This window comes from Pelecanus crispus, chromosome 5 (assembly GCF_030463565.1).
Source record: "Pelecanus crispus isolate bPelCri1 chromosome 5, bPelCri1.pri, whole genome shotgun sequence".
Taxonomy (NCBI): Eukaryota; Metazoa; Chordata; class Aves; order Pelecaniformes; family Pelecanidae; genus Pelecanus; species Pelecanus crispus.
The window spans coordinates 23,251,304-23,274,859 of record NC_134647.1 but is presented as its reverse complement, the minus strand read 5'-3'; the positions used below and the strand labels follow the sequence as shown (position 1 = coordinate 23,274,859).

The 23,556-nt window shown below is 36.7% G+C and overlaps 1 protein-coding gene across 1 annotated transcript in view; it reads right to left on the bottom strand.

Annotated features, from left to right (window-relative positions):
• UBR3 (ubiquitin protein ligase E3 component n-recognin 3) overlaps window positions 1-23,556 on the bottom strand; it is a 117,113-nt gene that overhangs the window by 70,377 nt on the left and 23,180 nt on the right. Inside the window, exons 7-19 of the mRNA XM_075710034.1 lie at window positions 22,056-22,186; window positions 16,148-16,376; window positions 12,186-12,365; window positions 11,270-11,403; window positions 9,244-9,330; window positions 8,576-8,641; window positions 8,398-8,487; window positions 7,413-7,541; window positions 7,272-7,324; window positions 6,502-6,635; window positions 5,943-6,028; window positions 4,419-4,560; window positions 940-1,036 (exon numbers count right to left, since the gene is read on the bottom strand). Coding sequence (XP_075566149.1) covers window positions 940-1,036; window positions 4,419-4,560; window positions 5,943-6,028; window positions 6,502-6,635; window positions 7,272-7,324; window positions 7,413-7,541; window positions 8,398-8,487; window positions 8,576-8,641; window positions 9,244-9,330; window positions 11,270-11,403; window positions 12,186-12,365; window positions 16,148-16,376; window positions 22,056-22,186 — 1,558 coding nt within the window. The remainder of the gene's footprint in view (window positions 1-939; window positions 1,037-4,418; window positions 4,561-5,942; window positions 6,029-6,501; window positions 6,636-7,271; window positions 7,325-7,412; window positions 7,542-8,397; window positions 8,488-8,575; window positions 8,642-9,243; window positions 9,331-11,269; window positions 11,404-12,185; window positions 12,366-16,147; window positions 16,377-22,055; window positions 22,187-23,556) is intronic.

Here is a 23,556-nt window from a genome sequence, read left to right as displayed (position 1 = left end):
GAAATCTCACATCTGTAGGAATGAATTACATGCAACACTAGGAAATGTTAGACATAATTAGCTATAGTTGACAGTACCAGCACTATCATATCTATGAACTTAAAAGTTAAGTGTTAAGTTTGACATGGACCCACATTTCTAATAACAAGCTGGAATCCAATGCAGTAGACAATGCAATTATTTAACAGAAAACTACCTTGCTCAAACCCACTTACAGTATACATTTACGATGACCCTTTGACTTAATGGAATGAGCACAGGGACAGAGGATTATTTCACTAAGTATATTATAAGGGTTTTTTAAACTAGATTTTTACTCCCAGGGTGTGAAATAAAAGAGAACCAAATCACGTTAGCTGAAATAAGAATCTGTAAGGGTAAGAAGCTGTAAGGGATGGAATGTTAAGGGACAGAATTAAGACCAAATCACCTTGCTTCTTAGAACTTAAAAGGGTGCCACGAGTGGTTTTTCCTGTATTTAAATCAGAATTTAATTCACCCATGGTTTCTGTCATAGGTGAATACATAGAAAAAAATCCACACTGTCTTCAATATAATTTCAAAACACACAACACTCTAATACTGTGCTTCATGTACCTAAATGTAAAATAAATAAAACCAGATAAGGCTGCTTTCTTCAAGTAATTTGTAACTGATTTTTAAACATTAACTTTTGGTTAAGTATTTTATCTGTGATGACATCCACTACTTTGTCTGTGGCACTTCAGATGTATTTTTAAACATTTTTGGAAGGGTAACAGACTAGGCTAACCAGAACCCTGACACTGCCTGTAAATTTATAAACTATTTACTCAAGGACAAATCTGGGGCCTGAAAACGTCAATAACATGACTAGCATTACCAGACAGTGAAAACAAAAAATTTTTTATGCAATGAGCAACAATATGATGTTACATTTCTAAAAATGATCCAACTTACAATGCTGTATATCTGTCCATTGCAGACTGCACATCTCTACGGTAAACTGTTCGAAGTATTACCATGACAGGGTCAAATTCCTTATCCCAAACTTCAGCTGTTGTTTAAAAGAAGTCACATGTTAAAATTCTCTTTACAGACCTTACAACTTATTCTAGATTCTCTTCTTAACTAGCTTTAATTACATAATTTTCTATTATATAATTTTTTTTTGCAGAGAACTACAGTTATTTTTACTAATTCTTACTAATAATACTTACTACACTAACAATTACTACTACTTATCAAGATATCAAAATTTCATCAAAAATATTTTTTTAGTTCCAAACCAAAAATTTAGCAATCTATTAAGGCAACAGATGTTTCTATTAACAAGCTTTATTTTAGTGTCTTCTAGCTTTCTTTTCTGTTACATACTAATTTACAATATGTGATAAAAGAGAAAAAGAAAAATCACATATTTCTGATAAAATAACAGTTGAAACACATGCTGAGGAAAGTCTTTAAAAAAACAATTCCAAATTAATTTTAAAATCTAAGTAAATATATTTATCCAACTGTAAGTATACAAAGGCAGTCCCAACAACCACCTTTTCCGTACACATCTTGTTTTCCTCTTTTTAATTTCTGAGTACATGTAAGAAAAGGTTTTCATCATTTTTTGCTTGGTACTTGGTAAGTACAAACCCTCTTGAAAATAGTAAGTAAAGACTGCAGAGCAGTTAACAGGTAGGTGATATTTAACTATTAAGTGCAGTGAGCCAAATGACTACAACACCACAATTTTTTGTTCAGTCTCAAAAACGGCCAAGTTTCTTATGAAATAACATTTGTGATCAATCCTTTACAGACATTGCTTTTGTGTGACATCCACTACTATAAAACAGCCTTTGTTTTATAACTAACACCTATGCATTATTTTGGCATTAAAATCTTAGTTATCTCTGCTTAATTTAGTAGCTCTAAAGTAACATCCAGAGTGGCTTTTCAGAGCAATCACAAACAGAAAAGTCTAAACAGACTATAAATAAAGATATCCCATTTAACTGCCTTTTTTTTTATATTCACAAGTTATTAAAAAACAAAACTAAGTTTCCAACCTAAAGCCAAATGAAGCTGTTCATTCTGTTCACTGTTTGGAAGTGTCTAGTTCCCATCAAAGGAAGAAGAAAATCGACGGATACAGAATTTTAGCTCCACCAGCAGGCGTAACACAACGCAAGCACTTACAACATTCTTTAAAGTTTTCACAGGCAGAAGTAGGCAGCTTTATCATGCTTTTGAGATTAGTTTCCCCCAGGCAGAAAGACAAGTGGTCTATACTCCTATTAACCCCTGCTAATGTTAACTGTTCTACAGATACCCTCATACACTGCTGAGAGAACAATTGCCATAGTTTCTACCATGTACGAAAGATGATCAAACTTAGCTTGCAAAAAATGCATTTTTTCTGGACAGAGTTTACTATTGCAGTCTGAAACACAGACCAAGCTTGTCTGGGCTGCTAATGCACAATGAGGAAAAAGGACTAAGTGAGGGAGCCATACAGGGAATATTAGAAATGCACACAGAGCTCATCTTCAGCACACAAATCCACAGAGAACAAGAAGAACTATGCCCTTTTTTTGGAAGTTGGTTTGTTGTTGGTTTTTTTTTGTTTGTGGGTTGTTTTTTTTTTTTTAACCCAATGGCTAATGGAAGCAAAATCTGGGGCTTCCGAGATCATAAAGTAGATTTCCTTCCCACCCCCCACCCCCCTCCCCAATTTAGGGAAACAAGGGATTAGGGGGAATGGATCACAATACGACTTGCTTAAAAACTGTGACAGGCCGCAAACTACAATTCTTAAAAGCAACTGAAGTACCATCATTCTTTTTGAGAATCTATATAGTCTTATAAAGGTTATAAGCACTTAAAACGCTACAGTACACAAGAAAACCATGCTGGCTTTAATTCCCACAGAAGTTCTTTCAGGTTTTTATTACTTTAAGAAAAAGGGATTCTGCACAGTGTTACGAATTACTTCAGTATTCACTGCTATAGATGAGATACTTAAAGGTTTTTTTAAGATAAACAATCTACTCCATAGGTAAGCTATGTTAACAAAAAAAACCCAAACACCAAAAAACCCAAAACACTATAATCTACTGTCAGATTCCCTAAACAGAAGGTCTTATAATTAAAAATACCATAATCCATCTATTTTTTTCTTCACACTGTGCTATAAAAAAGACCAGCATGTCACAAGCTCCAGAAACCAGACATGACATAAGGAAATGCAGTTTACAGAACAGTAAAATACAGTTATTTCAAATACGTAGGTGTTAAGATACCTAATTACACATCAAGGAACCAGAATGAATAAATTCCCAAAACTTTGGTTTCACTAAATTACTCCACCAGTTGTTAATTTGTATAAAAGTAAGAGCTTCACTGATTCCTCAATCTCCCAGTATGAAAACTGGCAAACAAATTAGTACAGTATTAGTTCTTACATTAACAACAACAAAAAAATAGCCACAGAAGAACACAGCCTACAAACCAAATGGTTTCAAAATTGTCAGACCCCGACCCTGCCAGTTCTCAAGTGAGGTACCTGGGGGAGGAAGGAGTTAATCCCTCTTCAGCTTTGCTATGAGCTGAAGCACAACCAGAACACATGGAGCACTTCAGATTCCTACAGGCTTATCTGCTCAGTGACAGGAAACAGTAATGGAACACTGAGTTCTTAAATTGTTCCTCTCCTTTGATATACCAACACTGTGTTGAGTCTAATTTAGATGACAAGCTCATCAGGGGAAGAAACTTGGTCATTTTTGCACTGCATGAGAACAATATTCTATAACCAGTCTAGTCTGAACTTTGTTCTAGACCCTCACTATTGACTGGGAAAACGTTAGAGGCTACTAAGATAGTTAGGCAATATAAAAGAAATAATTATGTATCATGATCTCTTTAATAATCAAAATGTGGAGATGTTCAAAGAAAAAAAATCTTTGTAACTGACACGTCACTACTGCAAACAGTTCTAAACTCTACTGAACATACATCAGATTTTTTTAAAATCACGTGAACGATTAAGTATGCAGATCAGTGAAATACACATAACATCATTTTTCAGTTCTCCATTTTTCCCTTGCTTTCTACGGATACCTGATTAATACAAGAAGCACATTTTCACTCTAGATCAGAATGAGTTTATTAAAAACTATTAACAGTCTTTAGCAATGCTCTTAAATATCAGCAATAAACTAATGAAAAAAGTCAAAAGTTTTGTGGTTTTTTTGCGGTGGTGGTTTTGGGTTTGGGTTTTTTTGTGGGTTTTTGGGGGGGGGAGGGCGGGTAGGGACAGGGGTTTTATTGTTGTTTGCTGGGTTGTTTTGGGGTGGGCTTTTTTGTTTGTTTTTTTCCAAGAAAAGAAACCTCTGGTTAAGCATCTTACCACTGAGTATGTTATAAGAGGACACGGATTACCATACCTTTAGGTGTATACATTCCTTGTTGCATGGAACCTCCAGGTTCAAAAACAGGAGCTTTAAAATCAGCTACTGCTGACAATACTGATTCAAAGCTTAAGCTTCCTGGAATAATACCACTTTTAGGATTGGGGTTTTCTGGAATGTAATGTTTGTGTTAAGGAAAGCAATGTTAACTTAGTTGCAGGACACAGCATTCTACCTCCCTCTTGACATTTTCAGTCACCCATTTCAGAGGCTACACTTCAGCAGTGCTCTCTGTTTACCACAAGAGGTCTGTATGCTCCAGCTGCTATGGAACAATAACTATTACTGAAGTGAATTAAAGCTGCTTAGCTAGGACATTAAACTTTTTAAAGCAAGCCAATTGTTACATGCTTGGCTCAAGAGTTAAGTATTAAATGAGAAATAAAAACCATCTATAGTGTATATAAAGTTTTTGTACTTGCCTTTATCTACTAACACTTTGGCTCTCTTCATAGCAAGAATATTTTGCATTTACAGCTAAGTGCAGAAAAAGCAAGTAAACAGCTTGGGATCCATAAACACACTAAGTAATTCTCCATCCTGGACTGGTTATTTCTCATTTTTGGCAGCGATACTTAATTGACCTACTGACATTACCCCAAATCACAAGTAACAATTACAAATAAGGAAACTTCTGCTTAATGATCAGTGATTGCTTGTATAAATGATTTACTTTACATAGTTAAGTGATTCGTTTATTTTACATACTTAAGTGATTAAGTTACTAGGTCATATCGTAATAATTAATAATTCTTATTACATATTTGTAACTCTCAATCTTGTCCTTTCCTATTTTCATAAATTCCTAGTATTTTTGCTCAATGCCTGTTCTTGGATTGCAAGCTCTTTTGGGCAATCACCACAAGCTATTTTTATTTGTCTACCCAGCTTAATACACCGATAGCACTAAAACCAGCGTATTTGTATTCAGCTGTCCGGGGACATGAACCGTATCACTGCCCAGAAAGACTTCCTAGAGTTTGCTATTCTTCAAGACACTTCCTCCCATAACACATGCATTTCACTCTAATTTCAAAGCAGCATTCAGAATTGCTATTATTTGCATTTTCAGCTATTGATAGCAAAGACAATATAGCACGGAGTGGCTTCTTTCTTATACTGGCATAAAATTAGCAGTAATCAAAGGCTCAAATCCAGATAAAGGTGATGCTTGGCTAACCTTCTACAGTGTCACTGGAAAAGAGACTTTTCATCTCACACCTAAAAGACTTTGTAGTGTTAAAAAAAAATAAAAAGAGCAGTCAAGCATTTTGTATCAAAACTAATTTAAAACTATTACAAAGTATTGCATATTCTGTAAGAAAAACGAAAGCTGGAGCAAATGAGTTTGCTTATGATAAGTACATGTAAACACACCTTTACACAATTTGTTTTAATTATGTAAGCTGAAAACATATTGTTCAAGCTCCAAAATCCCACTACTGTCCAGGTACCTGTCATTCTCACTCATGCACATTAGTTAATATATTCCAAGGATATGAGATCCAATAATGAACTGTGTGTCCTGTCATTCATACAGAGTTGGGCTACCATCTCTGCTCTGAGGATCTCGTCATCTGACATTCCTAGAACAATAAATTTAAAAAGCCATTAAAATAGCATGATTTTAAAATTCAGCATACATTTGTCATTAAACACAAGTTAAGCTTGATACAAACATTAAGTAATGATATAGTGCTATAAAAATACAGCAAAAGAAAAGGGGACACACACACACAAATGTTGAGAGACATCCTCAGGTAGAAAAGACAGGTACAAACTAAAACTGCTGTCTTTCTGAAAGAGATACAGAATCTTCATGTGATCGCATACACAAATCAGCCACTTCCATTAAAGTAATTTTTCTCCATTTCCATGTATTTTGTCTATTTCTAATTCATAAGGGATTAAAATTCAGTAACTGGCAAAAATGAAACCAAGTGTTGAATGCTATAAGTTACTATATGGCTAATCAGCTTTATGGTAGCTACTAAATGTTGAATATAAATGAACAGGCATGTTATTTACATACAAGTATTCCTAAAGCAGTGATTCTTACCTAAATGTAAACGAAGGCTTAACAGAAGGACCAAAAACGTTAAGGCTCCTTCCAACATGGACCTTTCATGCTCTGAATCAAGAACTGTATTTTGATGCTGTGATGCCATTGTTAACAGATCTACCACCTTAAATCTACATAGCAAAGAGTAAAGTCAGAAACATCATTCTCCAACATTAAAACACCAATGTGAAATGTACTGATAAACTCAGCATACTATTCACAACAACCCAAAATGAATAAAAAATAAAACGCATATAATGCAGTAATATGCATACATGAAAACCCTTTTATTTAACTACCTATGGAATGTGCTATAGTGATATTTACTCCACATGAAAACACCTTACATTTATGAACATACAAAAGCTAATGCAAATTAATCTGTTTTCAAATCCTGATTTATTCTATCCAGAAAAGCAGATAACCTTTCTGTGACTCTTACTACTGCAGCTCTATTTCTCTCTTCAGGCTACCATCTCCTGAAAGCTTGCATATGAACATGTGCAAAACTTAAAAAAACCTGAAGACGCTAGAAAACAAACATCTGGAAGTTCACTACTGCACTGTAAATCAAAAGCCAATGCTGTATAAAATCAAGTATATACCTTGAGATACCCAAGCACTCTACTGAAAGAGGTGTTAGTTTCAGCTAGGCAGAGTTGTACCACTGAAGATATATATCAGATATCCACTGTTTCTCTCACATGGCATAAATTAGTCAACAGCTAGCACAACATTGAACAAGAGCATTAATCTTTTAACCCTACCTTTCAAAAACAGATGAAATAAAATAATCTGGGTCCAGCCTAGAGGCACAGACCTGTGGAAATAGAATAAATTAATTTTATTCAGTAGTTTGTTTGTTTGTAAACAAGCATTGGCTTGGCTTCTCAGAAAACATAACTTACTTGCAGCAGATAAATGTCAGGATCAATCATTGAATTGCAGAAATGAGACTGCACATAAGTCATGGCCTGTCCTTTAATCTGTAGACCATTTCTAACCCACATGTTGCTGTGAATTTCAGAAAGACTTGCCTGTTGAGGTAAAATAAAATAAAAGTTTACTAACATGTTGGGAATATTCAGCTATTCAGTTCAACGTTAGCAGATCATCAATATATTACCACACATATACATACATACACACTACACCTTTATATAAAAGTATACTTTTTTATACTAATTTACTTCTGGGGAGCGAGGGATGAAAAGGAACCACTGCAAGTTTATGAAACAGACACCACACTTGCATATGAGAGTATATTTCAGACAACAAAAGTGATCAAAGCCAATGAAGTGATTTATGTACTTATTTATTAAAATCTTGGAAAGTACAAGATGAAGGCATCATGGTTAAAATGAAGTTAGAAATAGAAGCAGTTGTTACAAATACTGCTGACTACCACTTACATGCAAATAAATACAAATTTGTAAATAAAAAAAATGTTGCAGGGTGCTTCCATTCTTGAACTCATTCTCAATGAAAACATGAAATTTTCAGATTTGGGTTTCTTCTCAACTTGTGCTCCACTGGAAGCTATTCTATGAACTTGCAATTACATGTTTTCAAAGGGCTGGTTCCTCCTACCCTTTTGAAAGTGCTATAGTGAATATTATTATCATACTTCTCAGAGTATGATAACTAATGCCACATATTTAATTTTGGAAATAGGAAGGGAAAAAAAGAGTTTATCCTAAGTACCTAAGTACTCAGTATATTCTAGTTATTTTTGTCACATATTGCTTATTTTGATATTCCACGATTAAGACATACTCCCCCTTGTTAAATACTTCTAAATATATTTAGAACTGGGGTTAAAAGAATCAGACAACAACTTTTTTTTTGTTGTATATCTCTACATCTGCATCGAAGTCAGAAGTCTGCCCATACCTGAATCTGAAGTGGATGAATCATTAGTTTCATCAGCATCTCCTGATCTGGCAAGATGGTATCCAGATCTAGTTCTTGGCATTTGACAGCCTAGAAACAAAAGCAAGCACACACTGTACTGAACAATCACACTCAACAGGGAATTTCCATCTTCTGTGTGACTAAAACATGCGCTTACCTTACTTAAAAACATGGCAAAGTAACGGTGCAGCGGCAAATGAAAAGTAACTTGATTAGGAGCTGGCTGAAAGTAAAATAAAGATATTAAAATATCGTATATTAAAAAAACAAACCTACAAATGTCTTTATCACAACCACCAAAACCAGTATCTTGCACGTCTTCATTTCATGGACTTAATTTCCACTACTGTAGTATTCCTTCATTCCCCTGCACTTTCCAATGATTCAGAAATTTCCCTTATTCAGACTGCTGTAGTTAATCTCTTACTAAGCCCCCAGTAGCTAATGACACACTGAATTGATTGAGAGTATTGCTTGCCAAGGTAGCAAAGCTGCTCCCCACTACCATATCAGAAGAGGATTTCTGTTTTGCCATTGCTTCAGCTCTTCATTCAGCAGAACAGCAGTACATCAGTGGCACTGCTTTTAGACCCGCAGAGCTTAAGCTTGCACCAGCAAATCTAAATCATCAAGACTCTACAAATAAAGGATCCTAGGACATAACATTGCAACTACTAACTACAAACTCTAATTTCAGCAAGGCAATCCTTTTTCAATCAGTACCTAGAATGATGATTTAATTTAAGGGGCAGGGGGGAGTGTATCACCTTTGAAGTTTAATCAGATTTTCACAGTACTTTGCTTAGATTCACTAAGGATATTTACCTCATCTACAAAGTTGATAGCATCAAACCAGTCCTGAAGCGCTTCAAGGCAGTACCTGACAACATTCCGTGTGTATTCCTGCGTTTCCTGCAGTAAGAGAAACCAGTGTACTACACGAGCCAAAACAGTTTTAAGTGTCAGTTTTCCTATTACAAATTATTTTGAGAATATTTTTACAGTACATCATTTATGCCCTCATCATATGGAAATTAGTAAGTATTAAGATGGTTTCATTGTAACTCTAAAAGATTCTCATTTCAATGGTGAGAATTAAGGCACCTTCAGAACGGTCAGCTGGTCCTACTGCCTACTGTTGTTTAATGTATTCATTTATTCTTAACAAAAATTTAGAGATGTAAGCATATAAAAAAAGTCTTTCCATGCAATCAAAAGGAATAGCTAATGTCCTGTAAGTTTTATCTACTGAAAGGTCCTTACAGTTTGCTAACACAATGCAATGATAACACAATACTGCATAGATTTTAACAATAATCAAACCTTGTTATGATTGTATGATATAACTCCGTAACAACGCCCTGAAATTATAATATATTTCAGATTAAATCATGTATTTCAAGACTAGAGCTGTACTTTGCCCTCCAGGAGTGAAGTGGTGATGCACAAGAAGGGAAGGTGGGAGGGGAGCTAAACTTAAGTTCCGCTGATCACAGAGCAATTCCAAAGCCTCATTTCTTACGGACTTTTCCTTTAATCCTTCCTTCCCCCTAAACACAGACTCCAGACCTGCCTCCAATTCCTAGGATACCTGTAAAATGCTTCTCATGCAAAAGCCAGCAGTACTTTGGCCAGCCAATAGCTGTGCAAGTGCTGACTGGCTCACTTGGACACCTTTTCTCATCAGGAAATACAACAGCCACCTCCCATCCTGCTGCTCCATCCTCTAGGGTGGCCAGGCTCTGCTAGCTGTCCCTCTCCTGCAGGACATGAGCTGGAATCTCTTCCCACCCATCAGGTTTCACTAAACAAGTACAATAATTAAGCTATGAGATTTCTAAAACTCTGTCAGGTTTACTGAGAACAACTAAAGGGCTCAAACACGGGGGTGAAAGCATGACTGACATGCTGACAGACGGAGCAAGGAATCACACAGGCCTTAAACAAAAGGCAGTCCTTCCCATCCCTAAGCTAAAAACAAAGGAATACTTCAAAAAGCCAGAAGCTGTAATTCAGTTTTCAAAAGATAATTTAGACTGATAAATTGATACATTCATAATGTATCAGTATATCTTACATCATGGAAAGGCTTATGCAACTGCCTGATTGAAACTGTTTTAAAATTCCATGTTATGCTTGCGCATATTTTTCCAGTGCACAGTTCAATTCAGGTATTACTGTCTCATATACACTATTACACATCTTAATAAACTAGCTTCAAAGCTAAGTATTTATTTCATAAAAAATAGCCAATAAAAATTTTTTCACGTTAAGTATTCCTATAAGCTGATGGATTCCATTTTTACTGTAACTTAATATAATCAACAGTCTACCAAATAGTAACAACTCCTTGCTCTAGTTAGGAGACCATGAGATGTCAGAACCTAAGAGGGTTTCACCTCAGGTTGTTAGTAAAACAACACAAAACCATAAATTACTCCACCTCTCATCATAATGAAGTGTCTATTTGCAGACACAATCAACATTATAATCACATTAGGGATGACTTATGTATGTCCTTTCCCAGTGAAGAAAGGCAGAATGATTCAGAGACATTTACCAAGTTCTTCATTAGATTAGAAGTTATTCCATATGTACAGTCATATGGAATGACTGTACACATCCTGAACTTGTAGTCCCAGTTCTGGAGACAATAAATTAGGTACAAGCATGAATTCTATACTCACTATACACAGAATCTGAGTTGATCACAGTTTTATATATTTGGCAGACAAAGATAGCAAAACCCAAGTCTTTTCAAACACAAACCAGACATACCTTTCAGATTTGAGAACTCTAGAATAAATCATGCAAAAAACCAAGAACAATGACAGAGGAGTGTTAGTCTTACCCTAACTTTGCAGTGTGACAGAAGACCCCACATTGGCTGGGCACAGGCTTCCAGCTCAGCAGCAAAGGCAGCATAGTATGTCTGTGATTCAAACTCCACGTGCTCATTTAATTCTCGTTTATTTAAATTCATACCTTCAAAGATTTAAGCAGAGTTATACAACCAAACACTTAACTAGGGCTAAGTGGAATGCAGTATTTTCAGTGTTACGCATCCACACACCTATTAAGACAAAAACCCACAAAGTATAACAATCTGTCTTATCTAGCAGCAGAATAATAGATAAAATATGAGAACAAGCATCAAAGTTTGAACAGAAATAGACCAAAAAAGAACAATAGCTCTAGGCTGGCTAGTAACTGTAGTCCTTGCTGTTCAGGTGACATTAACGTGGACAGCAGCCCTTCTGCTTTGAACCTCATTTAGTCAATGGGAACATCTGGATGGAAAATATCTGGTCCTCTCTCTAGGCAGAATGTTTTTCAGTATTGAAGAGTTAACTATTTTAAAATATTTTTTAAAATAATAAGAAAGTTTCTTCACAACAACACTTAGGAAAAGATCCACATTTATCAGATTAGTTTACCTGATATTTAAATTTAAAACTTTACCAGTAAAACACTTCTAGCACAAGTTATGATTTGTACTTTAAGTTCAACCTGAGAATTCTGGCACCATGAATCTCAGTCAAGTGTGACACAATTGCTCTTTAACTAGTCCACACAAGACAAAGATCCATTAGATCATTTTCAAATTTACTTGTTTTCTAGAATATACTGTTCCCTTCCAGGAATACAGCCTTATGAGAATACTAATGAATTAAATATTTACATACAGCAGTGTAAGGATTTTGCTACTGCGAACATTAAGGTGTCTTAACATCCTTGTATTAGCACTGAGTATACAAGTCACATACCTTGAAAGAATGATACAAAATTCATCCATGTTACCAAAAGACCATGATCTTCCAAAAATTTCTTTGCCACACTTTGGTGTGAAAGTATGTTTATAAAATCACTAACCAGCGGCCAGTAAGTATTATTCTTCAGTAGTGCTTCCCCACAATTCACCACAACATGTAAACTATTTTCTTCATCTAGATTTAGAGAAGAAAAAAAGAAAAAATAATACTTTTTTTTTCCTTCTTGTTATAACTTTTAAATAATGTTACAAGATAATGCAAAAATACCAATTAGGATTTACTGTAATGTTGCAATCACACACAGAGAAAGCTGCAGAAAAGAAGAATGGTTGTTTTGTGGTACCTGGGGCTGTTTTCTCGTCATGGACTCACCAACAAAGATCCCACTCTAATAGGAGACACATACTTTGAACAATATCACAACCTTTGAAAAGCAGTGTATTAGTAAAACCACCACAGCTATGCCTTTTTTGAATACTCACAAGAAGTATAAAAAGACCAAACAACACAATTCCTATTATGAACACCTGGAGTCTATTTTGAATTTGACACACTTCCAGTGAGCAAGCTACCTTACAGCATGCAAACAGGAATCTGGTGATCAAAACCTACACTGGCATGTTGACTCTGAGAAGGACAGCAGAGAAAATAATTTCCACTCTGAATCTGGGACAGAGAGAGGGTTTATGCAGCCTTCCCAAGACTAGGGCAGGAGAAGGTTCCCAAAAGAAGGGTAGAAGTCATCAGGGTGGGGGTAGAAGTCTCCCCCCCAAATCACAGAAGTACATCCTCTACCGCTGTCAAATAAATCTCTTTATTAGATTTTCATAAGAGGGACCCCTGGAAAGACCAGAATGGAAAAAGGATTGGCCCTGAATTCACAATCCAAGGAACTTCCAGCACCCATCTGCCAATTGCTATTCTATTTCAAGCAAGCAGAAGAAAGAAAATCTTGCATCTGATGATCAGCCTTGGGGATCGCTCTTGTCCAGTTTAAATGCACCAGAGGACCATTGTAGTTACCCTTTAGACAATGAAAAGGTCATAAGGAGTACGGCACAGCCATAGCTAAAAAGACACTGTTACTAAGAGACTCCAGCCTCCGGCTGATGAGGCGCATCTGTGTCTGGAGTGGTTCTCTTTGGTATATACATAAGCTTTTTTCCTCCCCTTTGCTTTAACTCCTGAAGAAAATACTTTTTAAATTTTTACTCTGAGATTGTTTATTTTGTTGGTTTATTGGTACCAGGAAAAAAAAAATTACTCTCTTGCCCATTATGTCAATAGGTTTTCTAACCTGAAGTCATACAATATTTTGATCTTGACAAGTTTTACTTCCCAAGAACACAGCACAGTCAGAAAAATGGATCAGGTTTCATCCTGAAAAATATGCTGCTTGAGTTGCACACAACTATGAACAGATACCTTCTTGTTACCATAAGGTAATATAGAGCTCCATTTCTTAAGACTGACTCCTATCTATTACACTGAAGCACTGGAAGGAACAGGAAGACAGAAGGACTCTCCGCAGCTTCTCAAACTCCTCTGCCACAGTTGATCAAATACTCTTTAATCTCTCTCTTGTTATCTGGTACATCTGCAAAGAAAGGAAACTAGGTCTTGTTGCTCAGCTGCTTGGTTCCCATGTGCTCACACAGCTTATCGGAGAACAGGATAACATCTCAGTTGGCTCTGCCTGACCCCACTGAAGGACTTTGCAAAGAGCCAACAGTTACATGTCGCAAATTCTCTGCCCCAGTATAGATCAGACAAATCCAGAGTTACTTCAAACTGGCAGTGGCTTTGCCTCTTATTCAGAGTACTCTGCAAGCCAGGGTTAATGTAAAGTCAGTCAAAGGAAAAGAATTGGGTTGGGTTTTTTGGGGTGGTTTTGTGGTGTTTTTTTTTTTTTTTTTTTTAAAGGATGAACCATTACCAAAACTTTTTCCTTGGGGTATAAATTCTTCTCCCATGAAAAGCTGAGTAGGAGGAAAGTGCTGATAGAGAGGAAAAAAGTCTCTAAGAGCACAGGGACATAAATCTTCCTAGGGAGCCAGTTTTGTCATCTGCACCCATATTTCACCTCCTTGCCCTTTCATACCACGTGTGAGAGAGGTAAGCTGAACTAGTAACACTTTTGAAGTTGGTATCAACACAGCTCCTAGGTCAACTCTGTTTCAGGAACAGTTTGTCACTTGGCATCCACAAACACCCTTAATGAACTGTATACTTTTAACAGGTGTCAGCTGTCCAAAAGACAATTGGGATCTGTGAGCAATGCAAACTAAACGTGCCTTAGCAGATACAATTCCTGCTCCACGTTCTCCTTGCTCCTAGACCTTCTAACAGACTTCTCCTAGACTACTTCTAACAGACTTCTCACTATTTCCAGCATCATAAAAGACACCTTGAACACAAGATACAAGCCCACAGAACTGCAAAAGAAGGCCAATGAGAATATGAGAGGGGGGAAAAAACCAATAAAGTGTTTTATTAAAATTTTTCTGTCAATTCACAGTATGCCTGACCCCTCATATATAAAGCAGTGAGGAGGAAATGTTGTGAAAACACTGAAAAGCACGGGACAGTTCCATGGTGGAGTCTTAGCTAAGACAAATCACTGGTGCTGGGGAAAGAAAACAGGTAACTTCATGTCTTGGGATAGCTGCTCCAGGGGTAAGTCTTTTCTTACAAATCTGTCAGAAATATATCTGATGCTACTTAACTTACCAGCTCCAGCTTACATAATTATCAGGAAGTTTCTTCAGAGAATGCCTAATCACAGTCACAGCTGCCTTCTGTTTGGCTGCAAATTCTCATCCATTACAGAACCTTACCACCCTGCTAGCAACATTCCATACTGACCAACAAGTAAAAACAACTACTGGAAAGTAGTTTTAAATGACATTCCACCAATATGGCATCAATTTAGCAAAAGTCACTTGATATACAAACTGTTAAAGAGAAAGATTCAACATTTTTCTTTGAATACTGTAAAGCAATCTATGTAGGGCAACAGAAAAATTTCTCATGCTAAAGTGCAGCTGGATGAGGGCACTCTTTATAGCTAGATGACTGAGGATTTCCCATTTCAGTAGAGTCATTCTGTATTAGGCTACACGTAGAGCGGACTCAGAGACAAAGGATACTTCAGATAAGAAAAATTACTATTTCATGCAGAAGTTGATGATACTTATTTGGCGGCAGCAGTCAGCCTATCTAGAGAGTATTTTCAAATGCAAACTAGGATAAAGAGGGCTGAGAGGTCTGCAGTCTGTTAGGTACATGAAAGCGTGTAAAACAGAAGTCAGCAAGATTCGCTTTGCCACCACTTTCAGATAGGGACAGGTAAAACACGAGCTTAGAAATAGGACAGCTGTTTTCACTAGCAAAGTTACACAGTACACGTTAGTTCAAATTCAAATGGCCACTCTGTCAACCAAAAGCCTGATCAAATGATCATGTTTACAAAGTTTTAAATCATTCTCCTCTAATTATATCAAGTTTTATTAAGGCAATCACAGGTGAGAAAAATTAAAACCATTTTAAACACTTCAAATAGCTTGTGAAATACTTTGAATTTTTTTTTCAAATTAATAAAGGTCTCAATTTGCATATATAATTTCTCATTCCAATGAGCTTCATAAATAGTGTTTATGCACTCTGCCCAACAAATGAAGCACCTGCAAGATAATTCTTTGTATTATAAACTGTATAACATTCCTACAAAAAAAAAAAAACCCTACAAACCAAAGGATAAAACATCAGTATCATTTTTGATAACTATCCTCACATTTCTAGGAAATTTTGAGATTCATCCTCTACCATACATTGCTAGATCCTGTGCATTTTTGGGAAGAGGTTGGGGGTGGATTGACTACCAAAGATACTAAATTTCCTCTATAATCAATTTATTATCCATGGAAATAAGTAAATAAACAAACAAATCAACCTACCTTGCAATTCACTTTTAATAAGGCAACTTTCCATCATATATAACAGAACAGTGACCATAATATCCAGCAGCTGACATTCTTCTGTTACTTGGCGTGCTAGTTCTTCATTGCTGAACAACTGAACACTGATATGCACAATTCTATTAGACATTGTGTCTGATTCATGGCTTTTCTTCAGTGTTTTCATAATAAAAGCATAATGCTGAACAAAAGTTTTGGTAAAAGCAATCTGCAAATTATAAAGAAGTTTTGATGTTAACAAGCACCATAGAAAAATTATAGCTTGCTTTCATTATAAAATATTCCTTTACAAAAGTACAATCAACATATCCTAGGAAACACTAGTTGCCATGACAAACCAAAAGTGATGGTCTAACTATCCCATGTCTAGTTTCTAGAAACACTCCAAATGAAAAGACCTTTCTATAGGGAGAGGTAACTTATGCCTCCAATTTTATTACCTTACACTCAAACCTAATCTTCTCATTCTGTACTTCCCCCACTAAAAAAAACCAAAACCAGAAACGTTGAGACTATAAGGTCTCAGCATATCTGTGAAAGCAGTAAAGTTCTAAGAATGAATTTACCCTAAATTTTTTACATCCTAAAACAAGGACTAATGTCCCAAAATGATATACTATGAACAATGGCATTAGTGGTACCTAATAAAGCTGCCTTCACTTACCACTTGCACTCGTGTACCCATATAGTAAGGTTTTCATTCATCTGTCAATGATGACATTTCAACACCGAATTTCATCTGCTGTCGTAACACCCTATATTTTTTTAATTAATTATTTAGGAGCAAGCGCTGAAGATTGAAGTCATTAGCAAGCTTTGCTATTCTCCACACAACTGTCTGGGTTTTTTTAAACCAGATCGGTATGTAAATTTATCAATACATACGCGCGCACACACACACACACACACAAATCTTAGCACAATTTCTTGTCCCACCCCATTAGCCTCAAACTGCATTGTAGACCAACCTTCTGCACCGCATATACATGTGTGCATATCTGCCAGCTTTGAAATCACTTCTCACTTAGTACTTAAAGTTCTGAATTAACACCATCTGGACTTCCTTGGCTTAATAAGAAGAGATAATACAAGCTGTGTAGTGATGAAAATTTTCAGCTCAAAGTCTAAAATCCCCTGTCTATTCCTTCTGGAAGTATTAATCTTTCATAAGCATAAAATTAGAAATTTTAAAACCACCCTCAGGCAGCTGTGTTTTCACCAGACTGTATACAAATCACTACTTCATTTCACCTGCCTCAGACTCAGTGCTCCCATATTTTTATAACAGCATTACCATGTTATTCTCATTTAGAAAATATTGCCAAAAATATAATGCCATAACGCTGCTGTTGGGCACAAAGACTGCTTCTTCCAGCAAATATCCTCAAAAATAAAGTTGCTCATGCAAAAAAATGGACCAGGGTGGGGACGGGGATGTCACTGCAGGGAACACTACACCACTTCTTAACTTGCCTTCCTTTAGCTGGTTCATAATGATGGAAACCTGTATAATAATTGCAAGTGTCTTCTACGTACAGCAGCCAGCACAATGGTAACTGTTTTCAGCTAAAGCCTTTTTGGAACCACATATCTGCAATACTTGCACAGAGTTAATACACATTACTCTGGTATTCCAAGGCAGAACAACCTATCACGTAATTTGCTTTAAATTAAAGCTTGATACAACTTTAGTCGCTGGCAATGTCACTTATAACAAATATCAAGATGTTTACACTATTAATGTTAAGCCTCAGACACAAATGATGCACCTGATATTTTAAGAAGTATATTAATGCTGCTAGTAAAAAAAGTATACTTCATTTACATATTACACTTCTTCATATTGTATTGTTTGAATAGGATTCTCAGGTTCTGTGATGTAGGAACTATGTTTTAGTTGTTTTACACAGCATTCTCAATTCAAGTTGATTGCAAAAACATGGTCCTCCTCTAAGGACAAATTTTGGATTTCTTATTTATTTATTTCAAATCAGCACCATCAAAACTTTATTGTATATTGGTGAGGCAGTTGAAGTTCTGAAAGTACTGTAGATTCTCTGCCAATATAGTGTAATGATAGAGATTCTAGAATACACTTAAATAAAGAAAAGTCATCAGCTTTACTCCTACATTCACTTGGAAGTTAAACAAACAAATACAACCTTTTCAATTTTGAAAGGAAGAAACGAAACTCATTTCCAGAAGTTAAAATGCTGAAATACTGTGGTAAACTGCAGTCCATATACAAAAACAGCCATAGTAGGTCAAATCAGTCCATAGAATCATAGAATCGTTTAGGCTGGAAAAGACCTTTAAGATCATCCAGTCCAACCATTAACCTACATTACCAAGTCCACACTAAACCAATCAAGGGTAGACTAGACTAAACCATGTCCCAGAGTGCCATGTCTACCTGTTTTTTGAACGCTTCCAGGGATGGTGACTCCACCACCTCTCTGGGCAGCCTGTTCCAATGCTTGACTACCCTCTCTGTGAAGAAATTTCTCCTAATATCCAATCTAAACCTCCCCTGGTGCAGCTTGAGCCCATTTCCTCTTGTCCTATCGCTAGCTACTTGGGAGAAGAGACCAACACCCACCTCACTACAACCTCCTTTCAGGTAGCTGTAGAGAGCCATAAGGTCTCCCATCTAGCTCAGTATCCTGTCTCTGAGTGGCTAAAGCTATATACACAACTAAGGAAAAATACAGAACGGAGCAAGAATGCAGATATCGACATAACACATCTTTCCAAATAATTACTCAGCTTCTAGCCATTTGCAAGAAGTGGCTTCCTAAGACAGACATGTTTTCTGTATATTTAATTACCTTCACTGACTTACTCTCGATGATCTTGTGCAGCTTCTAGATTTCTAGCCTATGTAAAAATAAACTTAAATTTTTTCATCCAGCCTTTCCTCTTCATGGCCACTCAACAATCCCAAAACTTTTAGGAGCCTAACATCAACCCCATGTTTCAGTTAGAACTTGCATCTCCTATGTTTATGTTTTCAATGCAAAGAAAAAGATCGTTCTGCCAGGTGAAAGCTGTGCTAAAATTCAGTTTCCAATAGAAAAACTGTTCTACAGAATTTGTGGAACAGCATATCCAGGGGTTAGTGAAGTCCTATTGCTGCAATAACTGCCTCAATGTTCACTATGGGAGATGCCTGATGAGGCACAGCATTTCTGTTAGTTATGTTTGTTGATTCATTATCTGTGCCAGATGCTTTTGCATTTCTCTACTTCCAGTATTCCAGATTTCAGCAAGGCTCTGCTCTTGGATGATTTACACTCTTCCATCAGCTTCCTTTTTATTGCCAACCCCTTCTTTGCCTTTTCCTTGGTCTCATGAAGGTCAGTCCTATTCCTCTGGCCCTTTGCTCTTCCTCTTCCAGAAACCTTGTCCACACCATAACACCTCTACTTTCTTGGAAGCTCCAGTAAATTTCTCTTCTGTTTTCTTCGCTTGTAAGTCTTCCAAGCTTCAAATGTCAGAGAGTGCTGGAAGGGATGCCTCAGGCACAAATCCTGTAAGGCAAAAACCACACTGTTTGTTGTACTGTTTCTCTCATATGCAAAAGCAGGGAGCGAGGGAAGAGATAGGGTTTTAGCCCACCACTTTCAACACCTCTTTTCGATACTGGCAATCTTAAAGGAGAAGTTTGTTTTCCTATTTAAAAATAAAACTGCAACAGAGATTGCTGGTGGCTCACTGACTGCTGCATAGGGCATGGTGGATTCAGTCAGCTCTACTACATTCACGCTGGAGGTCAGAGATTCCAACAATTTCAGAGCATGCACAGATAGCCAGCTCTGTGCTCTGTGTCTGGCTAGCTCACTCAGTTTATCAGAAAACCAACCTAGCAGAATTCTGCTGTTTTAATGAGCTAAATCAGCTCATGAAGAATCAGACAAATTGCACAATAGCAGAGACAGAAAAAATTAAGACAGTACATGTGGTGTAGATGGGATAGGAGACAGTAACAGAAAGCTGAGAGATCACTTGGAAAAGTTTACATCTCTACAGGTGTTCCTACTGTGAGAATACAACATGATTAAACAGCAAACAAGCTTTTCCTTCATAAAAGCTAAATGGAAGCTTGAAAGACAAAACATTCTTTTAATTCATTGCGAAATGGTATGTTCTCTCTGTACACATGTAAAAGGCAGAGCTACTCCTTGCAAGTTAGCCACAAGCCTCACAGACATGTTTAAAATTCATGCATCATCGACACAGTTTTGCAACAAAGCACAGGTATCTTGGGAAAAAGTAGTGTTGCTGCCTCCCTAGCATTGCTGTGCGATACATTTCCTGCTCTGAGTTTCCTTACTACTGAAAAATACCTTTTGGACAACCACAGCAACTAAAATAAAACACAGATTCTAAAAGATTTCAAATACTTAGGATTTGTGCTAGTAACAAAGTTTGTACATAGGAATTAACTGTTTAGTGAAACACAATATGAAATTGGTAACAAAAAAAATTAAAAAGGAATGTTTAAATAATCCTTTCATCTGAACATACAGGATTGCTAGGTGGAGGGTGGACTATTTACACATAAAGGTGGCAGCCAGTAGAGAAACCAAATATACCATGGTCTCCATTCTGAGTACAGAGTGAAGAAAGCCACTGAAGACTGTGACTTGTTGTCAAAGGAAAAAAGATCCCATGATCATTAAAAGTTGTTGTTACTACATGGTATGGTAAAAAGGTAAGCATGGCAACACTTACCAGACTCCTCCACATGCTGCTAGCAGTTGGGTGTTTTTACAGGAAGGAGTTTTGCTGGCAATGGATCAGGAGAACTGGATGTCCACACAGGTCTCCAAATATCAAGAAGAATTCAAGCTTCATGGCAAGGGATCATCAGTCAAGAAGTCCTCATGTCTCCTCATGTATTAGCTGAATCTGAGATCATGATGAATCTATGCTGGTATCCCAAATCAAAATGCTGTCTTGACATGGACAGAGTCTTGCTGAAAGCCCGTATCTTATCTTTTTCTTCCTTGCAACTTATCTTGATATCCTTTGCTTTGAAACAGCAAGGTTTTAAAGGGGCACAAATACAGGGCTGTCCCATTATAAACAGACATTTTTGAAGAAATCTGCGTGCCTGGACTTCAGGATTTCTTGATCTTTGCCTCCCAGCAGGGATTGAGAAGGTCCAAAATATTTGCATGGTTCAAAGGTATGACATGATCAGAGCAAAATGTTAAGCCTGATTGCTATGTATACTTGGTCTTGGAACATGGAGAGCAAACAACCAAACCTGGCTGCACACCAAGATTTAAAACAGGAAGATGACATCCAGTCTCCATGACTCCAGGCCAGGAGACGCTTGGTATGGACAACTGCAAAACTCTGTAAGGAAGCAGCTGGAAGGCTGCCAAAATCACCTAGGGCATAGCTGCAGCAAGAACACTCACACACTGTAATGGCCTACATGGAGAAACCACTGCCTACTACAGTTGCAACAGGAATGAAGTCACCGCAATTATTTATCAGTCATATCACACTACAGAATCATTTAGTGCCAATCTACATCTTTTAACTGATAAAAATCTAATTTACAAAGTAAAATAAAATAAAACAAAATTTGACACGTGCAAATATGCACTAGCAGACAAAAAGGAGAAAAGCAAACCATGAGAACAAAATTAATACTGCTGCTCCAGAATTATCCATCTTGCTTTGTCCGCATCTCTCTTCAAATACTATACACTTTAGACCTTCTAACCAAATACTCAAAACAAGGTAAAAGATCTGCATTATTTTACTGCTTCTTATTCAAATATAAACATATGTGGTCTCATGCAACGCATAATACACACTAAGTATGTGAATAAGAAAAGACATTTAAGTTTGAATGAAGTAAGGCAAGTACCTTATAATCTTGATCTGGCAGCATGTTGAGTAAGAAAGTCACCATCTTCTGTGGAAACTCATATTTTATTGTCCAAAATAATAATTCTTCTAGAAAACATTTATGCTTCAAAACATCCATGATAGACTGATCTGCATAAAAGGTTGGAGGAGGGGATGTGTAATGTAGTAATTATTTAAAGATAATGATAGTGCAGTTGCACTGTCTTATATAAAATTCAGTAACAGAAATTTAAGAACATCTTAGTGCGCTCTGTAAATAGGGTTTTTTTTCCAAAAACACTGGGAGAATGAACATGGCCAACACTGCACAGTGTCAGAGTCTGTAACAATAAAAAGGACGAAAGTTTTCAGTACAATTCTACCACAGAGTCCAGTCTTCATTGATTGCATTGAATCGTATCACCTTATTGTAACAGCTCCACTGATTGTAATGAGTCACAGCAATTTGCACATTTTTTACACAGCCTCTTAATCGAGGGAAACTGTTTGTGTGGACTACTACTTAGCTGGAAGTTAAAATAGCAAAACAACAAAATACAATTTATGATTAACTGATGAGTTCTGTCACCTAAGAACACTTGCGTTCTGTTTACATAGCTCTAAACAAATTAAATAGAAGCAATAATGTATCAGTTATTCTTATTTTTAAAGCAATATATGTACTGATTGACCAACAACAAAGTTTCTGTTTGGTTGGTTGGGTTTTTTTTAATATAAAAATTACCATAATCAGATAATCAGGCACTAGCTCCCGATGGTAGCAGAAGAGACAGTCTCATCTTTCCCTGTTCAACTCCTGACCACTCACTCTGCCCCCTTACTTATGCTGACAGCACATCGCTGTAGGGTACCTACGTAGGAATCAAGTCATCTTTCCATTCTGTCAGCTGCATCTTCAAGCAGATCAGTTTTGTGATTGCAAAGCTGCACAAACTGACCTCTGCTACAATAAACTGTTCATGAAGCAATGACTTGACAGAGCATAAATCATAATAACCCCATTTAAAAAAAAATTACTATAATATAAAGACTTTATCATCCTTCTTCAAGAAGTCGGTTATTTATGATTTAAAACTACAACAGGCATTGTTCACTCTTGTAACATACAAGGACTAAAGAAAATAATAATAATGCTCCTTTATACCTAGAAATCAACTAGACCTGAGGATATACCTCCCCACACAAAATCCCATATTCCAGTAGGACTGCATGAAGCACTCCCATCAGCACAGACTCAAGAAACACTTAGGCTGAACTTCTTCTGGCCTTGAAGCCTCGCCTCTTCACTGAAGTACGACAGCTTTAGGAACTGCGCTGGATAGCTTTGTGCCTATCCTAAGCAGGATAGCCATCTGCGCTTTTCCTAAGCGGGAATTACTTCCGTTTTCCACCATTGCCACAGGTCAGAGTTCCCCAGCCAAGTGACCAATCAGCCCAAAACATCTCAGGAATTGCAAAAGATCATGAGAAATAATTAATAATTTAAATTTTAGGGATCT